The sequence below is a fragment of the Clupea harengus genome, chromosome 6 (assembly GCF_900700415.2).
Source record: "Clupea harengus chromosome 6, Ch_v2.0.2, whole genome shotgun sequence".
NCBI classification, from domain to species: Eukaryota; Metazoa; Chordata; class Actinopteri; order Clupeiformes; family Clupeidae; genus Clupea; species Clupea harengus.
Window position 1 is genome coordinate 13,221,858 of NC_045157.1, and position 25,664 is coordinate 13,247,521.

At 43.8% G+C, this 25,664-nt stretch overlaps 2 protein-coding genes across 5 annotated transcripts in view; both read right to left on the minus strand.

The window, feature by feature from the left end:
- Nucleotides 1–733: 733 nt before the first annotated feature.
- Nucleotides 734–3,297, minus strand: LOC105908103 (regulator of G protein signaling 9 binding protein). Its single transcript, XM_012836574.3, has one exon. The coding sequence runs from the start codon at nucleotides 2,565–2,567 to the stop codon at nucleotides 1,836–1,838; it is 732 nt and encodes a 243-aa protein (XP_012692028.1). The 5' UTR covers nucleotides 2,568–3,297; the 3' UTR covers nucleotides 734–1,835.
- An 11,258-nt stretch (nucleotides 3,298–14,555) lies between these two features.
- The window catches only part of LOC105908124 (USP6 N-terminal-like protein), a 33,577-nt gene continuing 22,468 nt past the window's right edge, over nucleotides 14,556–25,664 (minus strand). For all 4 annotated transcript variants that reach the window (XM_031569067.1, XM_012836598.2, XM_031569068.1 and 1 more), the window contains 5 exons: nucleotides 22,486–22,580; nucleotides 21,896–21,961; nucleotides 20,007–20,106; nucleotides 19,487–19,639; nucleotides 14,556–19,018 (listed from right to left, as the gene is read on the minus strand). In XM_031569067.1, coding sequence (XP_031424927.1) covers nucleotides 18,483–19,018; nucleotides 19,487–19,639; nucleotides 20,007–20,106; nucleotides 21,896–21,961; nucleotides 22,486–22,580 — 950 coding nt within the window. In that variant the 3' untranslated portion in view covers nucleotides 14,556–18,482. The remainder of the gene's footprint in view (nucleotides 19,019–19,486; nucleotides 19,640–20,006; nucleotides 20,107–21,895; nucleotides 21,962–22,485; nucleotides 22,581–25,664) is intronic.

A 25,664-nucleotide genomic window follows, 5' to 3' on the forward strand; every position in this document is an offset into this window, starting at 1 on the left:
AATTAGCTGCTATTGACTGAAATCTCCCGCCTACAGGGCTGAGCAGCTGATGTGTCTGCGGTGTGTTGATGACAGATAAATATGTGGAAGGCATAGTAGCATACAGCTGATGCTTTCCTGTGATTTTTACCATTGCTGGTGCCATACACTGTTCCAAATCTATAGGGAATGTGGTTATGTTTCTGTGGGCAGTGGGCAAGAGACAACACAGCAAATAGCAAGCATCCGACTGTTTTTTGATAATCCACCAGTTAAGGGTTGGTTTTGTGTCTCTGCGTCATTCACACCCCACACCTCACATATCATATGCATACACACACACACACGCTCACGCACTCACACTCATACACACACACACACACATACACACACTCACACACACACACACACACACACACACACACACACACACACACACACACACACACACACACACACACACACACACACACACACACACTCATACTGATCCCTAGCTGTGCTCCAAGAAGCTATTCCAAAAGAGGGTCCAGCTCACACCATAATTAAAGTCTTACACTTAATCACATTAGGAATGTGATGTTCCCCAGTGTCTATTTCTGCCACTACTATCCTTTAAGCACTAAATGCACCAGTATGCCCATTGGCATAGGCAAAGATCCTGTCACAGACCTGTCCTTAAGCACTAAATGCACCAGTATGCCCATTGGCATAGGCAAAGATCCTGTCAGAGACCTTTCCTGTCAACAGTTAATTGCATAATAATGTACTTTAATGCTTAACACTTACATTAACACCGGTCACACAAGCATCACATGCCTTCCTTCATGATTAAATACTTCTATGGAGGAGAGGCAATTAAATGTATACTATCAACACTGTCAGTGTTATATTGAATAATTCTGAACATGTATGCAGGTTTATATATAATAAATATATTTTATTGTATATACACTATTTCAACAAATAATACAATTATATACAAATCAGCTCACTCCCGTCGTGATTATAAGCAGACACTGCACACATCTTCATTGGCAGAGAGCTGTACAATAGATTTGAGAGGCCTTTTGAAAAATAAAACCAGAAACCAATAAAACTAAGCATAAGAATCTGTAATCCTGAATAAGAGAGCACATACTAAATTTGGATGAGACCTTATTATGCTAAAAGGACGTCGGGAATATGATTTAAGCTAGTCTGGGCAGTTTACTCCAACAAATTGAAAAAAAAATGACATTCAAGGTGCATGGACAAAGTGGCGTTAGAGAGAGGCGACAAATACTTTCATACTTTTTCAAAAAGCTCCTCAGTCTTTGCGCACAGATAAAGCTCCATTAATGTACTGTTTTCCAATAAGCCGGCTAGCTGTATCTACTTTGAGACATTCCAAACAGCACGTTTCACTAAAAAGTGAATATTCTATCTGTTGGGCGATGTATTCAACTTTGAACATTAATGCATACACGCTTCTGACTAATCCATTCGGATTACATCCGATATCGACGTTGTCCAAACCATTAACACTGGTGTATTGCCCATCTTTGTGTCAGATGGGCTAGCCTACTTCTTTTACGCCGAGGGACTGCTGAACAGCATTAACGTTACTGTTTTCATCTATTCTCATATTAGCAAACAAATCCACTCACACCTCTACATTTAACTAGCAATGGGCCACCACAGTCGAACTGGCAGACACGTATCTCTTTTCCCTGTTGTGCATGGGTAAACACTATTACTGAGATGCTTTTACCTTTGCTCGACATAGTCATGGTATCTCTGGGGCACATCAGTAGATTGTCCAGTGTTCGCTCAAAAGAATAACACTCTGAATGCTACTACATCTTTCGTGTAGTTCACGAAAGGTTAATCACTAGGTATCCTAAAATACCAGCGATGAGTAAAACGACAGCAAAAATGATTCCGGCAAAGATTTTCATGATGCCAGACTCGCCCTCCTCTCCATCCTTTGGCTCTTCCTCGCAGATAGATATAACGCCGACTGAGGAATTGCCAACACTGACTGTGGATTTCAGCTCTGCACCCGCTTCCTGCTTCGCCTCTACAGCCCACGGCGCTACCTGAACCTTCATCTCCATCTCCTCTCTCATCTGCCCGACCTGCACGATCTCGGTCTCCAGGTCTTTCAAGTCCGCTGTGTCGATGTTAGCGTCGGCGTCGTACTTCATGTTCTGTACGCTCATGGCCCGAGCGGCCACAGTGGTTGTAGCTCCAGTCATTCCCGTCTGGATCAGGTGCCGAGTGGGCACCTTTAGCGGGAAATCCTGGCCGAGTTCAAGAGACCTTTTCATGTCTACTTCCAAGAGCTCCATGCTGCTGGAGAAGAGCACCCATAGCCGCTCGTATTCGACTCGGTCGTCCTTGCTGATGCTCTTATCCTTCAGAAGAGTGGTTAGTTTAGTCCTATTGGCTACAGCCAACTCCTGTGCCTTTTTGCGGGTCTTTTTCAGCTCTTCACGTAGATTCTGGGAATCTGAAGTGCTACCTAGAGCTATGACCAGATGCCTATAACAAGCGGTCACTTTGTTCAGAGCATCCAACATGGTTTTGCACTCCTCTTTCCCCATTTTCAAAAGTAATCACCTCCTGTTTAATAATTCCAAATTGCACAAAAGAAAGGTCAAAGTTGGATTTGAAAACAAAAATATGAATCCTGTAGTGTCTCACAAAGATGTACTTATAAGGTTCTAATTTCCAAGGGAGCAGCACAGCCACACAAATCCACTCAGCGCTCTCGTCACAGTAAATTCCTTTCCATCCATGTCCGTTGTTCGTGGCGGAGAGCAGTCGGGCTTAGGAATAAACGGATATGTAAACGGCTTTATTTTTGCTTTCGGAGATTAGTTAGCGTCAGTACACCCGTGGGGCCAGCAAATAGCAACTCCCCACTCTCAAACTCGTCACTCTCTTCTTCACGCGGAAATCCGTCCAACTAGTCTATAGCCAATAGTTGTTTTGAGTCTCTAACAGGTGTTACGCACCCTTTTTTCTTGCAGCCTCAAACGGACTGCAGCCTATGTGAATTTGCTGGCAGACAACAGCAATGAATCAAAGACGGAGTAAATACGGTGTATCGTTGTGCTCCGCTCCGCACTCCACAGATGGATTCAGACGATATAGTGACAGCTTCGTTTATAGGTTATTTTCAGCACGGGAGCTGTCCGCCGTCTCTCTCGCAGTCGAAGATTAAATACCACCAAAGGCTTTGGATGGTTACATGCACGCGCAGCCACGGGGTAAAAGCCCTCAGCTGCGCACGTTTGCTTCCGATGACAGCAGGAGGACCGAGATAAACACCTCTACGATTGGTTAGTTGGGCAATTCTAGCAGAGAATGTCTAATTCAATTGGTCCGGCTGATTTCACTCAGGGACGTAAACTAGTTGAACGTGGTGACGCGTCGTGCCTTGATAGATATCAAGAGGCAAAAGTTCAGGAATATGCCCGCGGCTCTTCCATTTCATGTTTGTGAAACAAACTGATTAGACGAATTAGACAGGCGGCACTTATGTACCCGGCAGAATTGTCCATGAGCATTTGAAAGTAAAAGTGATAACCAATGGTGCTTTTAGGGCTGGTGCAAAGAACGTGGGGGAAGTATGTGCATCTTAACAACTCAAGCGTATGATCAGTGGGATTTCAATGTTTGTACGTATTTGTGATGTTGTTTATTTTTGCCTTTTGTGCTCTGTTGGAAAGAATCACAAAAGAACTACAGCTTCATCAGGTTTACAAAAAAATAGATAAGGATTTACTTTAAATTAGTAGATCTGATTAAATTAGTTGTATAGACTTTTTAGAATAATCACTATCCACACTTATAGTGTACTATAAAGCATGATTCCTTATGCAGTATAACGCAGAATGGTCCACGCTGGTCCAAAATGTGACATCTTGAAAGCACTGACAATTTTTTACTGGTGATATTTCATTGGGTACTCAATCAGACAGTGTTACTCAATGCCTCAACATTGTGGGCTGTCAGTCTGTAGTTACTGAAGGTGTTCCATTCTCCTTCACTGACTCAGTACCCCATGGTATTGAACATTATTCACTAAAGCACGCCATTGTTCTGTCCTGTTGCTCTGCCCCCTCTCAATTACATCAGTTAATTCTGGCACGTCACTCTCTCATAGGTCACCTGTGGCTTGATCTATCACCTGGGAGGGATTACCCAGGTCTTGTCAGGTTGATAGTCACCCTGGGTCTCTCAGTCTCTGTCTCAGACCACATTCATAGTGTGGCAATATCAGTAATATTGGGGCAATATCAGAATACCCACGTAATTGACTTGAAAGAAAATATTTGGTATCATTTCTTAGCATCAGTTCACAGCATCAATTCAGTCTTAAGTGAATATAGTCATGCAAATACTAGAATAAATAGACACATTTGAACAGACGTTCAGACAAACACACAAGAGGATTTAGAAGGTTTTTTCTGGAATGCATCGCACTCTGTCTGTTCTTTTTTGGGATGCAACTGAGAGGCTTAAAGGTTTTACTCTCACCAAAACAACAGTGGCCCCTACAAGTTTGCAGAGCTTAATATATCCCAACACAGACTGATCATCAGAATCTCTCCTTGTTGGAGCCTTATGCGTTTTCATAGAGAATCGGTGGTCTATGATATGCATGGGTGAAGGACGAGGGCCTAATTGAATCATCATTTATTCACATAGTACACTCAGCTGTGTAATATTAGCACCCCCTCTCAAAGGGTGAACCAAAAGAGGCTGTAAGAAATGTATCAATCCGATGCCATGCTATTTTTGTATATCCATTTTCCCCTCATATATGATTTACTGGAATCCAGCTTCCGCGTGTAATCACCGCATACATCACTTTAGAAGTAGGGAGGATGGGTTAGGAGACTATTGTGACTTGAGACAAACTATAAGAATGACTGGCAATTTTGCCTGAGAGATCAGCTCTACACTGAAGCAGAAACGTTTCTGTCAGGCTGTACTGGGTTGTAGGGGGACAGCTCTGACAGGCATACAAGCTGAAAGCGTACTACCCAAAACCACTGACCTTTCTTAAACGATTTTAGGGAAAAAAGCCCAAAGTCATTTATTAAAAGTGGGTCTGACAACCAGGACCATGTGACGCTGGCTCTGCGAGGGTGAAATCTGCTGAATAATTGCCAAGTCTGGCCACAGAGGGATCAAGCTATGTTACTGTATTCTCCTCAGTAGTACACTTAACATCACGCAGGATCTTCAGTAAGTCTCTCTGATTACTCTGACTTGATTAAACTTCCATTTTTACCTTACTGTTGTTGTTGTGTTGTTGTTGTTGTTGTTGGACGTACATACATACATATCGTCACCTTCTTAAAATAATTGCCTAAGTCATTTTTTTACGAAAATGACTTTTCTGCCTAAATCATCTCCTCATGATGGTAAAACCGCCTACATCCTCAGTTGAACAGATCATGTGATTCTACCCCTGTAGTATAATGTCCTATGTCAAGAGTGTGACTTAGGCAGTTTTATTTTGCCATTTTTATTGTTGACAGAGTTGAAGGTATAAAATTGTCACAAACGCATGTTCAAAAATTTGCCTACGTAATTTATTCCTCTTGTGTTACATTATTGACATACATTGTTATTAGTATGTCAAAATTCATCTTTTGTCATAACCTTTTTGAGTGAAATTATCAATAAATATCATAAATTCAATTTTTGGCTATGTTTTTTGTGTTTTCTGAAAAACATGAAAAATGGAAGGTGATGATATGCTACACAGATCTCAATGTTACATCGCTAATCCTGGTAGCCTATGCTTATTCCATCGATTACTTCCCTGCTGACAGACAGCCAAGTAAAGTAGACAGAGGCTGCGTGACCTTTATAGCCATGACAAACTCATCAGCCAAGTCATTACCCAAGCTGAGTGACAAATAAGTCGTTAGGAGCCTGGGTTAGGGTTAGGCTAATGGTTAGTTCTGAGGGTAAAACAATTATTGTGACTAGTGAAGCGTGTAAAACTGGTAACATACCTCTGCTATGCCACAGTCTAGCCTTTGTCTTATTTACATCAATCTGACCCAAGGGTTGGGGTCAGTGGTTAAGGTTAAGAGTGGAGATGTGTGGCTGGCTATCAGCTTCAGTAGCCTGGCACCATACGTCCCTCAAGACAAACTGCCTCTCGTGTGCACAAACAGGTACAGGACACCGAAATCGCTGTTCTCATAGCTCTCCCTCTGGCTGGCAGTTTCACCACAGTCAAAATGTAATTCTCAGACAGACCTCAGACAGAAGGCCTTCAGGTCTCAGATAGATCTGTCACATCAAACGCAAGTCTCTTATAAGTCCCACTCTCATATGTCTCATTTCATGGTGATAGCCGAGACTAGCGGAAGGGGCAAGCTACGGGGATGTTTATAACAGAGGCTGGTATTTACACTCGCTGGCTTCAGATGGCACCCCCACTGTGAAAAGCTCTTCGGGAGACCCTCATTTTCTATGCGGCCGAGGCAGGGGTCCACCTCTGTTTGTTGACATAATTGCCTCACTTCCTCGTCCTTAAACCGTGCCGGTGCAGTGCCCCGCCGAGCCCCAGGGAGGCCGTGATAGCAGCTGTCTCCAGGTGGCCAACCCACAGAGGCTCAATCCGATTGGCCCCCAGCTCGAGAAAGGGCATCCGGGGCCAAAGCGTGTTCCTGAGAAAGGAACGTTTTTTTTACCTGTATGTTCACTGATGAAGGTGTACCTGTGATTCCTGGTGCACGTAAGGGAGGTGGGATCCATCAAAATCAGGACATTGTCATTCCGCCATGTTTTTTTTTTTATTCAATGTATCTTTATTGAGCTTTCGAAATCCCGCCATGTTTTGACCCATGAAGTGGTCATTCACTACCTCCTGCAGGCCCAGAGCCTCCACTGTTTGTGAGGGAAAAGATAGAGCAGGGAGACACCCTGTGAATGTGCGATTCAAGGTAGCATTGTGAGCCGTAGCATTTGTGTCTGGTGTGTGTTCCACTAGAAGGAACCGGGGGGGAAGGACTCCTGTTGTGGGGCTGGTGGCCATTTCCTGTGCTGCTGATACTGAGAACCAGCGCAGATGGCGTGGGTGTGCTCGTGACTCAGCTCCCTCCAGACAGGGATTCCTGCTCTCCAGTGTCCACACTCTACTGTCTCGCCAGCCTCTTCAGAGGCGCCGCACTGACGGTTTGAGTAGCGGTAGAGAGCTTCAGAACAGAAGAAGGATCTGAGGAAGAAAAACAAGATGGAGGTAGCGCATTTCAGTTGGTCTGTGACAACTTTCCTTTTTAGGGCATGTCAAAACCATCTCCCATTCACACGTACAGAAGTAGGGGTGCTTTACTGGTGATTTGGCCAATATCAAGACTTTGTTTAGTATATTGAGTACAAGAAGGTGCACACCACAGGTGCTTTTAAGTCATTGAAGGCATGCAGACGTATACTACATACCTTCTCTATCACCACCTGTTTAACCTCTCAGTTGGGACGGCATGGCAGTGCTTCCATGGTCTGGCTCCATCCCTGCCGGTGCAGCAACAGCGTAATGCCCTGGACGGCATTTCAGGACCCTGGCCAGAGGCCTTGTCAAATATATGTTTATCTGTTCACTCATTGAACCTGAACACTGAACATTTTCATTACGTTATGAAGAATGAGAATGAGAGCAGCATCACTAGGATACAGGCAGTATGATGATGACCTGAGTGCATGTGAAGGGCGATCCATCAAATCGTTCAGACACCCTCCACTGCAATCAGAAATCCTCATAGGATGTGAAGTTTCCACTGTAATCAATCGCTCGTGAGGAGAGTGCTCAGCGTGTTGCATGGGCTGCCAGTGAGAATGGCAGGTCTCTGATTGTTTTTAACCACTTGCGACTTAATGGTCTTGCTCCATGGATTTCACTCAGGCTCAGTGATGCAGGTCTGAGTGGTGGTAGTGGGAGTGTTTGTCTGCTAATATACCCCCCCCCCCCCCTTCACTCCCCATTCCTCACACACACACATACAGGAAGAGGGAGAGAGAGGGAGAGAGAGACACTTCTTTTTTTCTGGAGCCTTTGGAGTCAAAGGGTTTTGCTGGATTCAGTCCACCACACCGGACGTTAATGACAGCGAAGGTTGAGTCCATCTTTAGCGTTTGGAAATGCCAAAGTGATTTTTGAAAGAGAGCTGAGAAGACATCATGGACAGTTTAATAGAGAGGGTGATGAACATAACGTGTTGGATGTGAAGTGACCAGGATATAGCTGGGAATGATGAGCTCTAAATAGAGCTTGTAGTGTAGGCGCATTCTCATTGAGTGTCAGTGATGGGGGTGTTTTGACAGAGCAGGGAAAGTGGTTTCAAGGGAGAGGAAGTGTCTCGAAAAGGATGCAGTTTAAGGAGGTCTGGATGAGGGGCCTGCTGGCCCTGACCCTGGGATTATGTGCATCCTCTCTAATCCAGATTAGAAGGTTACTGAAGGCTCCGGGATTAGCACTATAATGCCCACTAATGCCTTTTAGCCGGGGAACCTTTCTCTCTCTGGCATCCTTCCTCCTTTTGCTTTCTCTGACCTCTCACTTTCATTTTCTGCTGGTTCTGCCGTGGATCTGTTTTGGGTTTTTTGTCTAAATGTGGGTATGCCAAACAGGAAGTAGCCATATGCAGGACACGTGATGGTATACCTCAAACCTATATACAGATTAGACAGTTCAGAAGTGAAGTGCATCAGGTTTGAGATCAAGTGTGTTTCAGATGAATTAGGATCTCCTAAAGCCTCCATCCAGTTTCCAAAGAACTGCTTTCAGAACCAATGACATGATTTGTCCAAATTATCCTGTTTTTCAAGAAAGTGGATTTCTCTTTCCTCCACAAGGTTTAGAGTATAGTACAAAACACTGCGGTCACTGTAAGATCGATATCTATAGATGTATATCTATCTATCTATAATCAGGTATTTATATATGTATTTCTATAGTCAATTATATATTCGACTATTCTACTAAATATGTATATGATAATACAATGATAGATTGTTAACATAAAAGAGAATTCTGTAGTGTTTATCCAGTAGAGACGCGACCCAACAGGCCTGTAGTTACCACTGACCAACCATTTTGTTGTTTAGTGTACAATTATTGTTAGTTATTGTTGTTACTGTTGTTATTGACCATTGTTGATCATTTGTTAGCTCTGTGTTTTTAAAACGATAGCTACAGCCCTGCTACACCCATGTACCTTCATCTTGGGCCTTCATAATACACCGTGTTGGCAGAGGACTCTAAAATCAGATTATGGTGGTCCACACCTCCTCCTGAAGCCTGTCTCTGCCTCTCCCATTTCATCTAAACAGAGACGAGTCGGGGGAATACAAATGCTGATTTGCAGGGTCTCATATTTACATCTGGAGGCTCCCTGCCTTTAGCAGCACTGAGAGCTTGCTGAGTGCTTGGAGAATGCCACAGAGAGAGAGAGAGGGGGAGAGAGGGAGAGGGAGAGAGAGGGGGAGAGAGAGAAAGAGGGATAGAGAGAGAGGAAGAGAGAGCGAGAGGGAGAGAGAGGGAGGGAGATAGAGTGAAAGGTTGAGAGAGGGGGGGTAGAAAGAAAGAGAGAGGGAGAGAGATGTGGAAAGAGACAGAGAAAAGGGAGAAAAGGGGAGAAGGTGGGAGATGGAGTGAGAGAGAGAGTGAGAGTAAAAAGTGTGTCTGTTTTATTGAATTAATGATGCCCTCCCCACTCCAGAGACACACTCACTATGTGGTCTGGGAGGGAGAGAGATGTGGAAAGAGACAGAGAAGGGTAGGGAGAAAAGGGGAGAAGGTGGGAGATGGAGTGAGAGAGAGAGTGAGAGTAAAAAGTGTGTCTGTTTTATTGAATTATTGATGCCCTTCCCACTCCAGAGACACACTCACTATGTGGTCTGGCACACCACTTGGCACGCAGGAGAGAGCATCTCAGGGCTGACGGATGAGTCACGGATTTACAATACACCAGTGGACCTCACTACTGCTCACCGTCATACTCCTTCTCCCTCTCTCTCTCTCCCTCTCACTCTCTCTTTCTCTCTCCCTCTCCCTCTCTCTGTTCTCCCTCTCTTTCTCCCCCTCTCCCTCTCTCTCTCTTCTCCCTCTCTCTCTCCCTCTATTCTCTCTCTCCCTCTCCCCCTCTCTTCTCTCTCTCTCTCTCTTGCTGTCTCTTTTATTCTCTCTATCACTCTCTCACTCTGAACCATCCTATCTATCTATCTATGTATCTATCTATCTATCTATCTCACACACAAACATTTTTCCTCTTTTCTTTGTCTATCTTCTTACACCCCCCCCCCCTCCACACACACACACACACACACACACACACACACACACACACCCTCCCCTCCCCACACACACACACACACACACACACACACACACACACACACACACACACACTCACACCCTGCATCTGTTCCTCCCTCTTACTCCTCTTTCTCACATCTCTTCTGTCGCTCTTCATCCCTTCTCCTTTTCTCTCATACTCTTTCTCCCTGCCTCTTCTGTTAGTTCCACGCCAGAGAAACTCCCTGAGTGCCTGTTTGGGCAGGCCCATAAAAAGACTCCTTGCATCCATTTTTAAAGATAAGCTTCTTTTGGTGAGTGACAAGCTTTCCCTTCTAAACTGGGATTATCCTGGAGAAGGCATCTGCCAAGCTCAGGCTGCAGTCTAATCCACTACCGCTGTGTACCGCGTCCTGCAAGCAAGAGTGAAACCCCAGCAGACAATCGGTGGCCTCACACAAAACACACTCCCAGATCAAACCACAAGAAATCCCACACGCACCTCACTTCACCTGACCCACATATAACTTACCGATCATAAAGTAATCGCCAGGGGAATCCTCCCAAGCAGGGACACCGTACTGAGCCTCACCTCAGAGATACACCTGCGTTTACCCCATACACAGGTGTGGATATCTGTCCAGTGAACAGGCAGTTCTCAAATAAGTATGCTAATGGCATAATTGCATACACTACTACAGCACACATAACACCACACAAAGGTAGGCCTAACACAGCCATATATATTGGCCATTCTACCGAATTGGTGCAAAGTGGGGTCCCACAACAAGAAAAAATATTTACAAAACAATTAAGTATTCAGACATACAGTAGATATTTACTAAGAATATGTTATGGTCTAAACCCAAGACATTAAATGAGATAGGGATAAGCTAAATATATACAAAATCATCATTTATAGGGTACTTTCTATTGGGAAGTAGCTGTCCCCAACCCTGGCATCTAAATTTCAATGTCTGTAAATAACAATTTTAAAATTTTTTGGATTTTTTTACAAAGAAATATTGCACTTAGATTTGGATGAATTGCATACATTGAACTTTGAAATTTGGTAAACATTTTTTTATTGATTTCATTGTGAAAACCTTCAAGAAATATTTGTAAAAATACTCTTTAGAGAAGGGAAGGAAACACAATCTGAACAGGTTAATAATAATACGTTTTTACTATAGTTTATTACTATGTTTCGGTAGTGACAATTTTTGGGAGAGGAAAAACATTCCAACACATTCTGAAAATACAATATAAAAATTGACGGTTAATTTACTAGATATGTGTACTTTAGATATGGTACAATATATATACTGACAAAGTTTTGGGAATAAAACGTACAAATTTTCAAAATATTTCCAACCTGACTTTGCACCAATTCGGTAGAATGGCCCATATAACCTGTATAGATAATAGGAGCACCTTGTAGAGCATGTGCTTCAAACCAGAAAGGCATTTTCTGGCATCGCATTGCATATTACAACCATTTTTCTAGTGCAATTTCAATTGTTCTAAAGGAAGTGAGGGAGAGCACGAAAGAAACAAAGCATTTTCACAATCAATGACTGTGCAGTAACACAGTTATGAACATCTGTTGTCCATGGAAACAGAACCAGTCACTGTTTCGACAACCTGCTATAGCACATCTACTTTCCATTCTTTCCAGTCACCATCTTGTAAGACCAGACGTGTCTTCTGTACTTTGTATATGGCAATATCTGTCTGTCTCCACAAGTTCAGGCAAACTCCAATCAAGGGTGTTTCACTGGCCAGTCACCATGTGTTTCTATTTCAGCTGTGAGTGGAGCTAATGGACTGAGCTTTCAAATGGCAAAAAAAAAAAAAAAAAGAGCTTTTTATCATCTCCGGCACCAACTGCACGATGTGGTTCAAGATGCTCTCCTCGAAGTGGGTCAGTGCTTAAAATGCTAGCTAATAGTTTGAGTCGAGGCCGGAGATAAAAGCACTCTTCCTTTGTGATGTCTCATTCAGATAAAAAAAAAAACCTGCAAGAACAACACAACCGTGAGGAGCAGAAACATCTGCTGATGCATGTGCACTGATAATGCCAGTACAAGGGGTGATTATCCCACAGAGCACACACAATGGAGGTAAAACACGTCATTACCGTGCAGTGTGTTGCTAGGTAATAGAATCAACGTGGCTATCTCTTTGTGTGTACATTTATTTTTAACAGGTGCAACATCAGTCTAAAACACCACTCATCTGGGTGTCATATGGAGTTGTGTTGTGGTGATATTCTCTCAGGCGGCAAGCTGCTCTCGCTTGCATCTGCCCTCACACGTGCTGAAAGGCCTGAGAAGTTGCTAACATGGAGCTGGAGATCAAGAGGCGCAGGCATCGATTTCCTGTCAGCGATCCCAGGAAACATCTGCCATCTATTGACAGTACAGCAGACAGTGCATGCCCTGCGCGAGCAGCTCTTTGACCATGCATTTCATCCTAGCTCAAAGCTCAACCTTAGCTCAAAGAGATCTGTTTTAAGGTACCTAACAAATCACCCCACGAGTTTAAACTCAGACATATACAAAGTGAATTAAAAAGGTTTTACAGTTATAAATGTTTAACGGAGAAAAAGGTCATGTAGATATTGTACATAGCATACCCATACATACCCACTCCATTTCTTCCTGTATGAGACAGGCAGCAATGCAGGCACAGATCTTTGGCTTGCTCTGTCACAAATGGCTCTGTCCTGAAAGACAACTGAATGATATTTCAGTGAAAACTAACGTAAATGTTGTTGCTTGTTTCTGGACAGAAACACGAAGGACAGTAGCACTGTGACTGGTTTCCTGAGGGAGTATCTGATTCTGAAGTGGATATTTCCTCCAGTGGTAAATGATACACGCCATCCATAAAACACACACACCTCTACATATACACAGACAAAAACACACACACACACACACACATACACACACACACACAGCTTCTGCTCTGTGCTTGTATTTATTTTCAATCAATTCAAAGTTCCTGCCGCAACCCGAACACACAATTCATTACCAGATCCCTGAATAGAAAGTTACTGCGTGACGAACGAAGAGGAATGCAAGAGGAACCCTTTAAATTAACAGATTTTAAGGTGCAATATTTATGCCCCTGCACACGGCTGACAGAACAGATTAAGGATAGGTGCGTAAGGAGTGTAATGGCTTAAAAAAAAAAAAACCCACACGAGTTCTGTGGTTATTTATCATTCTATGCCAAATACAATCTGGGAGCCTCTCAAGTAGCCACATACTTCCCTTCCTTCTGTGAATATTGCATTGTGGGTATTTTATTTATTTGGACAACTGATGCTTTTTACAGTTTCACACGCTTATACCAGAGCAAGAAACTTGAATTGAATTGATCCTTGCAGAGAGTCCTTTAACATTAATATTACACTTACACTGATTCATTCAGCAGATTATTTTTTCCTGAAATCTTACAGGGTTTGAGATTTATGATTCTCTCTCTCCTTGTAAAATAAACCCAGAAATGTCCCCCGATGTGCTCAGTGTATAATCAAATCCTCTTGGCTTGTGAGTGCCCCAGATCAGGGTTTCAGTGAAACATACAAAAGGGTAGATTAAATATCACCCCAACTTGTCAACTCATTTTGTCTCTTTTTTTGCCCTCCTATCTCCACTGTGGGATGCTACCGCAGTCTTTCCACCCGATATACCTGCAGAAACCCTCTGCTTACAGCTGCCCATTCCCACCAAACTATTATGCTCAAATTCTATTCTGCTTATAATACCTACTGTATCCCAGCCTATTTACAAACAATATAAACAATATAAACAAATGCCATCATTTACAGTTTTCTGCTTCATTTATCTGCTTATCCTTATAATAGTAACCTTATGATATTTATTATATTTCATGTATATACCTTCTGTTATGTTTCATGTATGTATGATGTACATATGCTGCATGTGTGCCAATATGTTTTATCCTCTGATACGTGTATGAATCCATCTGTTCGCTCCTGATTCTCTCTCTTCCTTCTATCCTCCCTTCGTGTCTGCCCCCTTTTATATCTCTATCTGTCTGTTAAATGGAGTTTTCCTTAACCCAGTCGTCTAAGCACTTGCTAGGGGGTGCAGGCTCTGAGCTATGTAAAGCGCCTAGAGACAATTTCCATTGTTATTGGCACTTTATGAATAAAACTGAATTGAATTGATGGTGTCAAGTGGGACAAGTGAGCATGTTCTGAAAAGCACAATGATTGGACACAGACAGGATATACCTCTTGCGCAACTGGCAACCCTAAAAAAAACCTTTAATAGACTGAAACCTCTGAAAATAAGCATCTATGCAACAGCTCACTGAGATAAATTACCTGAAACACATCTGAGAACCTATTTGCAAGACATCTTAGGGCCATCTGCTGGCTACAGTATGACCTTACAATAACATGCATTGTACACACATTCAATCTTAACCTTCTACACGCCTACATAATCACAGGGTAAATGTGCTGAAATCCATACTGATTTGAAACAGATACCCCAGATTCTAATAAACAAGTCTCTTTTTGAGGTGTAGAGACAGCAATCATTAATGGTTTTGATTAATGCTCTTTTCCTGTGTAACAGCACTGTACCGTACACCAGTAAGTGGCACTGCTGAAAACAGGGCTTGTGTGATGATAGTCTACTTGCCAAAAGGCAGGCTTCTTTGTACTGACATAATATTAATGGCAAATAAAATAAACATGGGAAAAGATGTCCTCACCTCAACTACCTCAAACCACCTGAATAAAAACAGCAGTCTGAAACATTCAAATTCGATCCAAGTGGATCCAGTAGATTTTACCTACATGGTTTGGTCTTTATTGTGGTGCCATCATTTTTGGGGGTTTCTGTCTTCCTGTAGGTTTGCTGAATGTTTCTCGGTAAGATTCTAGATAATGATGAAAGGGGTGAGGTCCGCCCACACCATTTGAAACCCTCTCCACTTAATGCATGTCTCTTGTGTAGTGCTGGTCATGGCCTCTCATTGGAGAGGCAGCAGCCAATCAATCAGAGCGGAATTCACTGATTCCCTCTGTGACATCATTAGTCAAAGCAATCCTTCAAATCCTTTCATCAATGATCGGAGTTCATTGCAGACGTTTCAGAAATCTAACACGGCAGGTCGAATTTGCCAAAGGTTTACTCCGTCAATTACATGTGGCAGAATCAATAAGAAAGGCATCGATGTTGTAAGTCATCCTGAATCTGAATCATTATGTTCAAAGTGATGTAATGAATCAGAGCAATGTGATGAAACTAGTAGATAATTACGGAACATGAGATACAAATCAATGCGGAATAATTCTGATAAGGGTGTCGCTAGCTTTCCTATACTTTAAGGAGAAAGAGTGAAGACTTGCCAGCAGGCAATAACACAAAGTTACAAACAATTTTTAAAAAGCAATAAACAAACAACATTAAAGTATTTATTGCACCACAATGAAGTCATTCAACCAATGTTTGAAAAAGCCTCTACTTTATCTACTGTGGTTAACATTGTTGTAGAAAGTAACATGGATTTACAAAGCACACCTCAAAAATAAAAACAAAGCATTTTTGCTGGAGGTCTCCGAAGTCCTTACAAGGGGAAGGGCATTATTCTATAGAACATTTCTCTGAACACATTCCTCATGTTTGTGTAGAAAACTAATAAAAGTGCTTAAACTTTCAGATCAAAAAAAGAGTGGAATAAATATCATAAATATTTTTTTTCCATTATTCAGGGAAACATTTTGTGTTCATGATCTGTGAACAAACTGGGTTCCAATGAGACAGGAGAACTGATCAGACACAATAAAAAAAAATCACCTGTCATTTATTTCGGGCTTCATAATGTATACTGAACTTCAAATCTTTAAGGAGAGATTCAGAGCACCTTTCTTCAATCACTTAGCATTATCCATGCTTGCAATACACCCTCTGCCAACCAACCAAGCAGTACTGTTCACTTATGCCTCTCTGTCCAGCAGGGGGAGTAGTAGAGCATAAGGGATGCTGACAACACACTTGCACTTTAAACACTGAGGTCTTCATATTAGCAAAAAAACAAGTGAAGCCACCCCATGGAGTACAGCCAGAAACACAAGAGCCTCAGGAGTAGGCTATCTCAACAATAAGTCAAGTGCTGAGGTCTGGGAACATCTCTATCATATTTGTGGCTAACTCGTTTCTGTGGGTCTAGTCTCACTGGAGAAGACATGTGACAAAACACATCAGGAGACAACCATGGGGGATTTGCCTTAAAATTACACTAATCCATTTCTGATGTAACAGATGAGTCCCACATAGTAAAGGGGTTCTGTAGGAGGTCTTTTCGTTTATTGAAGGGGAACACTTAAAGGTTGTACTCATAGGCTTATTAAAGGTGCTGTTCTTCCAGCCGAAGCACACCTAGGTGTTCAAGACAGCACCCTCTCTACTGAGTGAAAAATAGCATTCGCCTGCTTGAACTGCTCTAGATTCAGAACATCTATATCTCTCACATGGCTGATCTGACCCAGTTTTGCTGTCCCAGGTTTAGAACATGCTCTCCTGTTCCCATTATGGCAGATAGTGCAGCTGAATAAGAGTTATAGTTAGAGTAAGATGGCTTCTACCCCGGCGCTTGTGTGTGGAGTTTAGGAAAGAGAGTTGAGGTGACCTGGTGGCCATCAGCGTCCCCTTGCACCATCCCATCACTAGACGAGGCCAAGTCTGGTTCCTAGTAAAAATTACTAAAATGATTTCCTTATAAATATATAGCGTCCTACATTATATAAAATATCTACAAGACTAAAATAGCTTTTTTACAGATACTACAAATGCTGAACAAATCTACAACTAGGTTGCTTGATTTATAAAACAAGCTGTCCGAAGAGAAACAAAGAAAAACATGTTAATCAGAACGTTAAGGAGAGCTTATGATAGGCATGAAATATTACATATACACAAAGAAATGGAGATGAGGCGTTAACACGTCAGCCAACGATGTAGAAGAGGAGATCAGAAAAGAAAGAAGGATGAAGCACCAACTATGTTCGAAACAAAAGCAAGAGAGAGGCGGAGAGAGAGAGAGAGAGAGAGAGAGAGAGAGAGAGAGAGAGTGAAAGACAGTGGCAGAGAGAGAAAAAGAAAGAAAGAGATAGAGAATCCTTCCTCCCTGTCTGAGGGTCAGGGAGGCACTAAGACATGTACATTATTACTGATTATAGACATCATCCACAGCGGCAGTATGATATGTTTAGTAGTAAGTAGTACCTAAATAGCCCTAAATGAATCCAGAAATGTCTACAGGCAGGAACACCTGCGGGCACCTGATGTAAAGACGACGATACCTCAGCCTTCAGCTCATTCATCTGTCTCTGAAGGTATGAGAAACATGGAGATTGTAGTGGTTTCCTCAGTGGGCAAAACTTCACATGTCATTGTGACGAACTCCAGATACAGGGCAGGGAGCAGAGGTACAGGACGAGGAAGAGCCTTCCTAGTGTGTCGTGTAAAATCCTAATTTGTACGATTTTCAATCTGCCACACACTTCACACAGACATAACCCAGTGCACTTTGAAAAACCTCTGACCCACCAGATGAACAGTGGGAGGTTAGAGTTTTTTGGGGGGGTCCAGCCCACATTAACAAGCTTCTCCCTCATGCTTGCCTACGCCATGTGACCATATGGTCTGATCGGACTGGTCACCGTGACAAACCCCATTATGACTTCAATCCTATTTGACGAGCGCTCTTCAGAGCACACTGGATCTTGAGACAGTTTCAGTTGCTAAGTGACTCAGCTCGGTTGCAGACACACATTACTGAGGCAAACGCTTGAGCTGGGCGGGACTATATTATTTGCTAAAGGCCAATAGAATTTCAAAAGCAACATGGACACACAGTCATAAAGCTTATTAAGCGAATCAGCACTAAGATGCTGAGACAAAAAGCACAAATAAGCCACAGCTCAGTCAAAGACGTACATTATATGTCTATCCTGACAACACGTGACATAAACACTGACCATCATGAGGGACTGGTAAACCTGGGACTGTTTTTTTTGTGTACAGTTCCTATAAAGCAGGAGCATGGCTGTCTTCCATTCATATTCATTGTTTTATATCCATGATCCACATCCTGGTTCCTCTACTGAACTGAAATGTCACAAAATGGCCACCAGCCGGTTGGGCTAGAAGCTCAGAGATTTAGATTTGGGCAGCTGGGGGCAGGGAGTGTCCCTGAGTGGGAGGTGTGGGGAGGACTGGACCAGGGGGACACCGCCCTTTCGGATCCGCCGGGGGTCTGTGCGGGGTGGGGTTCCCTCACATAGGTTCTCATACTGGGAGATGCTGGAGGGGCTGCGAATGGGGGTGGGGGGGTGCGGGGCTTTCGGGAGTTCGCATGACCCCTTGCTTTCCGACGGGTCAGTGATGATGTCACTATCCGGCGGCGCGTACGGAGGAGGCCACTCCCCCTGGGGGGCGTCACTGTGCACCAGCACGGGGTCCGGGGAGGGCAGGGGCGAGGGGTCGCCGTCTCTACCCACAATCCTCTGCTGGGGCTGCTGCTTGGAGGGGGAGCTGCCGTGAGGGGTGATCAGGTCCTGGGGAGGAGCGCTGCCGTCAGGCCCTGGCCAGGATGGGCTGCCTTTAGTGGCTATCACTGGAGTCAACAGCAGGGGGAGCTCTAGGCCAAGAGGCTTACGTGGGAGCTCCTCTGGTTTGGCTGGAATGCAGAGGGAACAGTTATTAGCAGTGTGTTTATGTATGTGTGTGTGTAAGAGAGAGAGAGTGCTTGTGAGTGTGTGTGTGTGTGTGTGTGTGTGTGTGTGTGTGTGTGAGAAAGTGTTTGTGAGTGTGTGTGTGTGAGAGAGAGAGTGTTTGTGAGTGTGTGTGTGAGTGTGTATGTGTGTGTGTGTGTGAGAGAGAGATTATGCCTTGTCAGTGTATCAGCAATCGATGTGCATGCATGTACATTGTGTTCTAAATGTCTATGGAATGAACATTAACACGTGAACATAAAGTATATGTGTTTGGTTGTGTGTAACAGTGTGTGTACCAAATGAGTGTGTTTCCAGTTGTGTGTGCCTGCATGTGAAATAGTGACTGTGTGTGTGTGTGTGTGTGTGTGTGTGTGTGTGTGTGTGTGTGTGTGTGTGTGTGTGTGTGTGTGTGTGTGTGTGTGTGCACCCACCTGGAGGGGGCAGGTCAAGCTTCATTTTGCGCAGCTCTGACATGGACACCTGCAGCTGCTCAGCCACGACATCATCGCTGATGAGGAAGTCGGTGGCCATGGTCTCCTGCAAGAACTCCCTCAGGTCCTCCAGGGGCATCTTCAGCAGACGTTCTACCAATAGAACATGATCATCAGCTCAGCAGAACACATCCAAACACATAAAGAACACATCTGGACTCAGTAGAACACAACACAATAGTGCAATACAAATCAGGGTGCAAGGAGTTTGGAAGCTGTACAAAATTGTTAAGACAAGAGACAGAGTTATGCAGCAGCATACATTAAATTATTCAGGTATAAGTATCAGTAGTAAATGTATGTGTGTGTGTGTATTTGTGTGTGTATGCGTGTGTGTGTGTGTATGCGTGTGTGTGTGTTTGTGTGTGTGTGTGTGTGTGTGTGCATATGCATGTGTGCGTGTGCGTGTGTGTGTGTGTGTGTGTGTGTGTATGCGTGTGTGTGTGTGTGTGTGTCTCACTTTTATGCAAGCGGAGGATGCTGTAGGCCATGGCAGTCAGAAGCCTGTCCCCCTCCAGGATGAAGATGTCCCACAGACGGAGGGTCAGCGTGAATGGAGTCTGCAATATTGACAAGGTAAAGAAGTGCGAGATATATATTGACATATGGTAAAGAAGTGTGTGATGTAAATTGGCATATGCTAAAGAAGTGTGTGATATATATTAATCTATGGTAAAGAAGTGTGTGATGTTAATTGGCATATGCTAAAGAAGTGTGTGATATATATTTATATACTTTATATTCTGCAGAAAGAGTGCAGTCTAGAACCATGGAACAAACTGCCCCCGTTTCAGTCTGAGAGAGATCTAGGACAGAGCTATATATAAGTGCTGATTTCTGATCGATCACTTATTATGCTGATAATGAATCACTGTTAATCTTTTGATAAGGATGTGTATAGGCCAACCCAAGAAAAATATGTTTAATGTTTAACTCTCTTGAAAAGAGACATTTATGAATGGTAAATGGTATAGATTTGTTTCATATTGCTATTAATTCGTAATTCAGTACAACCACAAAATGTCAAGTATATTTTCATGTCTTTGCAATTATGCAGAACCTTTACTTACACGTGTGCATGATTTCATGCCTTGATGTAACTTCTAAGACCATGAAATCTGAGGTAATTTATAGATGCCTTGCTGGAAATTGATGTCTTTTCAGGGTGACACACTCTTGAGTCCCAAGTCTGGGCTCTCTAATCGCAATGCCGCATCTCTCTGTGAGATTCCTGGCAGGCCAGAGACGGAGCTCCGTGACTAGGCAAACTGCTACAACCATAATGTGTCCCTCAGCCCCGATGGAGAGCGATGCCAGTAGGCCTGCATCGCAAAAACACAATGCTGCTCCACGTTCTGCTGTATGAGCCGAGTGATGACGTGGAGCTTGAAGAGTGGACCGACCTGTGTGACTGTATCAGCTGAATATACGTGCTCAGAACACCTTCAGTAGCCATGCTGTTATGAAGGCAACAGGGAAAAGATGATGGATGAAAAAAAATTCTTCTTTGTTCGACTGAAATACAGGTATCAGAGACACAGCTGTACTTGGCTCATTTACATAAGCACAATGTGTGTTTTTTAAATTTTCTCACGTCTAAATGTGTCAGCACTGATGGCCTAGGTATGACCAGGCACTCTGATGTGCACAAATTAGATCGCTGACAGCCCAGACATGGAGCTCTGCAACTGGGCCCTCTGATGTGCAGTAATGACATCTCCAACAGCCCAGAGATGGAGCTCCGTGACGAGACCCACTGATGTACGGAAATTAGATCTCTGACAGCCCAGAGATGCAGCTCCACGACTGGGCCCACTGGATTTGCTTAGTGCTGACAGCAGCTCATCTGTCAGGCCCACCGCTAAAGCCACAGGATTGTGAGTGAGTGTGCAGAGTAAACACACAGCGAGGGGATACAGGGAGAGGGGGAAAGAGAGGAAGAGTGAGGGAGAGAAAGTGGGGGAGACTTTTTCATTTACTTTAGTGGTTCTACTCAACATTATAAAATAGATATCTACTCAGGAAGACACCAGCCTTCCCCTCCCTCCCAGGACTTTAGAACACCTTGGGCCTTTCTCTCTTTTCCACTTTTACCTCTTTATCCCTCCAACACACACACCCACACACACACGCACACACCCCTGCACATGCACACACATACACACACACACACCCGTGCACACACACACACACATACACACCCCTGCACACACACGCACACGCACACGCACACACACACACACACACACACACACACACACACACAGAGAGAGAGACAGAGAGGGAGAGAGAGAGACAAACACAGAGACAGGCATACACTCACTGACCCAGACACACTGCTCTACTTACTCTGTCAATGAAGCACTGCAGAAACCATTTAGTGCTGTAAATCCCACTGGTCATCTGCTCACGGTCCTGAGAGAGGAGAGGGTGAGAGAGGTGAGAGGAACACATGTAGGGAAGAAAGAAAGAAAGATTCATCAATGGTAGACAGGAGAGGAATAGAGAGAGGGAGAGAGGGAGAGAGAGAGAGAGGGAGAGAGGGAGAGGGAGAGAGAGAGGGAGAGGGAGAGAGAGAGACAGACATGAAGAGGTGCAGAATATAGAGTGAAAAGACGGAGAGATAGATAAGAAAGAGGGAGTATGCCAGTGAGTGTGGAAGAGAAAGATCAGCAGAAAGAGAGAGGAGGGAGGGAGATTACATTAACAGCCAGGCCCCAGTGCTTCTCTCCTCTTCTCCTCCCTCCCTCCCTCCCTCTTTCCCTCTTTCCCTCTGTTTCCACCCCACCTCACCTCACCCTCTCTCTCTCTCCCTCCCTTCCTCTCCCTCTCTGCCCACCACATCCTCCACTGGCCCCCCTACTCCCCCTCTCTCCCTTTTTCTCTCTCTCTCACTCCTCCCTCTCTGCCTCTCTCTGTGTTTGAAGGCTCCTCCTCACCAGGTGCTTCTTGAGTCGGGGCTGCAGCTTGGAGAGAATCTGGTCATGATGGGACTGGAACCGCTGCAGCTTCGGAAAGCCAGGGACAAAGAAACCTGTGAAAGAAAAGAGAGAGAGGGAGAGTTCCGGTTGGTGAGCAGAATGGAGTAGTCGTGTATCGTCAGGCTCCTGCCAAACAGTTTCCGTTTAGACCATAAGTCAATATAAATGATCTCAACTTAGTTACAACTAAACACCAAACGGCCCCTAAACAAGTTTTTTTGCCCAACAACATGTCGTCCAGACCAAGCAAGACGTTGAAAAAGTCTGAACAAGCTGCCCCAGCTGACACTGCTATCGACAATGCTACGTTAGCAAACATGTTAGTGGAGCTAAGAGCAGACCTGCTAACCAAACCTGACTCACTCGCTGTACGATTTGAAAACAAGCTGGCGACCATTGACACAAAGCTAGATGGGATACAATCCACGGTAACCAACCATGAACAGCGAATCTCCGATTTGGAATCTGGGCTGAACCATCTGCAGTTCTTGGAAGCAAAGGTAACCTCTATGGCTGAAAATAATGCTAAGCTGAAAGCCAAGCTAACTGAGGAGGACGCACTTGCGCAGTGACGAGGTCTTGCGCATTAAAAGGGGTAGGTTCAGCCATCTATATCATTCAAAGTTTAATGCGAGGGCCAGGGGTGCTGCCATTTTGATTCGAAGCAACATTCCATTTGAACCAGAAAAAGTTGTAGCTGACCCAGCTGGTAGATTTGTTATTGTGACGGGAAGGCTGTGCAGCACTCAAGTTATCTTAGCTAGTGTCTATGCGCCAAACTGGGATGATGAACAATTCATATCCAAGCTTTTCAACTCTATTCCCAACATTGAAACATACCACATCACTGTTGGGGGGGATTTTAATTTCGTACAAGATGCTGTTTTAGACAGATCCTCCTCTAGACCATATTCTATCAATAATTCTGCCAAACTACTAACCTCCATTGCAAGGGAGTTGGGCTTGTCAGACCCATGGAGGTCTAAATTCCCCAATAAAAAATCCTTTTCTTTTTTTTCGCATGTCCATCATTCCTATTCTCGAATAGATTTTTTTCTCTTAGACAACAGACTCATTTCTAATATACACTCATGCGAGTACCACAGTATTGTGATCTCAGACCATGCTCCTACATCACTAGACATACAGTTTCCCAATTACAGCCGCATCTTAAAACCATGGCGATTCAATTCACATTTATTATCTAATGACCCCCTTGTAGACTTCCTAAGATCCAATATACAACTATTTTTTGAAATAAATGACACACCAGACGTATCAAAAGGAACCTTGTGGGAAGCTTTTAAGGCATACTTAAGAGGCCACATAATTTCCTATACAACACACCTCAGAAAGATGACTAAGTCCAGACAAGAGGAACTGTCACAGAAGCTCCTGGAGGTTGATGATAGCTACTCTAATAACCCAGACCCGCTACTTTATGAAAAGCGTTTACAGCTCCAAACTGAGTTTAACCTTTTATCCACAAATGAAGCAGAATTGCAACTGCTCAAGTCTAGACAGCGATTTTTTGAATCAGGGGACAGGGCTGGAAAACTCCTTGCCCAGCAAGCCAGAGCCGCATCCGCCTCCAGGCTTATTCACAGTATTAGGTCTACACCAGGCGTTATTCTTACTGACCCAAAATCCATAAATGAAACATTCACCAAATTTTATTCTGATCTATATGCCTCTGACCAGACCAGTACAGCCGGTACACTAAACACTATTGAGTGTCCTAGAGTGGACGAGGAGCTGGTGGAGAATTTAGCCAATCCAATTTCAACAGCTGAGGTCATGAATGCTATCAGTTCTTTACAGAGTGGCAAGTCGCCAGGCCCGGATGGATATAGCGTAGAATTTTGCCCCATTCGCCCCACTTGTCTCCACAGTCTTGTGTGATGTGTATAATGAGGCCCTGTCTCTTGGCCAGCTTCCTCCAACCCTGACTAATGCCACAATTACTCTTCTCTTAAAAAAAGATAAAGATCCTTTACTTTGTAGTAGTTTTAGACCTATATCTCTGTTAAATGTAGATTACAAAATTCTTGCTAAGATTTTAGCCCTCCGTCTTCAGGGGGTTCTTCCACAGATCATCTCATCAGACCAAACTGGCTTCATGTTGGGGAGGCACTCATTCCACAACACGAGAAGACTGTTTAACATACTGAACATGCCCAGCTCCAGCACCCCAGAGGTAGTGGTGTCGCTGGACGCTGAAAAAGCTTTTGATAGGGTGGAGTGAGACTTTCTATTTGAGGTGATGGAGAAATTTGGTCTGGGTTCAGGTTTTATTTCATGGGTGAAATTGCTATACTCCACACCAGTAGCTTCTGTGCTAACAAACAACACAGTATCACCCCCCTTCCAGCTCCACCGCGGCACAAGGCAAGGGTGTCCACTATCCCCTTTATTATTTGCCATAGCCATTGAGCCCCTGGCCATCTGGCTGAGATCTGAGAATGGATTTGAGGGCATTTCCCGCCAAGGCTCAGTACACAAGCTGTCACTGTACGCAGATGATTTACTTCTCTATGTATCAAATCCATCCACATCTCTCCCGATAGTTCTAGACATCCTAAAGCAATTTGGCCAACTCTCTGGCTACAAACTCAACTTTGGAAAGAGTGAGTTATTTGCAATTAATAACTTAGTTGGTGACTTACCAGACGACATAGTTCCTTTTAAAAGAGTGGATAACTGTTTTAAATATTTGGGTATAACACGTTCTCTATCAGATACTTTCAATAAAAATGTTGTCCCCTTGCTTGGCAGAGTTGAGGAGGACTTTCATAGATGGTCTACCTTGCCTCTATCATTGGCCGGTAGGGTGAACCTCATCAAAATGACAGTTCTGCCCAAATTCCTTTACCTTTTCCAGCATATTCCTGTACTTATTTCAAAAAAGTTTTTTGCTAAACTGGATAAGGCAATATCAACATTTCTCTGGGCAGGTAAACCTGTGCGTATGCAGAAAAAGTTATTGCAGCTTCCTAAGAGCACAGGGGGCCTTGCTCTTCCCAATTTTTTATATTACTATTGGGCAGCTAACATTCACAAGCTTTTGTACTGGACTGACAAACATACCACCGACCAGCCTGCCTGGGTCCATATTGAAATGTCATCATCCCAGGTCT

Excerpts from the sequence above, each read along its gene's own strand:
- LOC105908103 (XM_012836574.3), bottom strand. The coding sequence starts at position 2,567 with ATGGGGAAAGAGGAGTGCAAAACCATGTTGGATGCTCTGAACAAAGTG.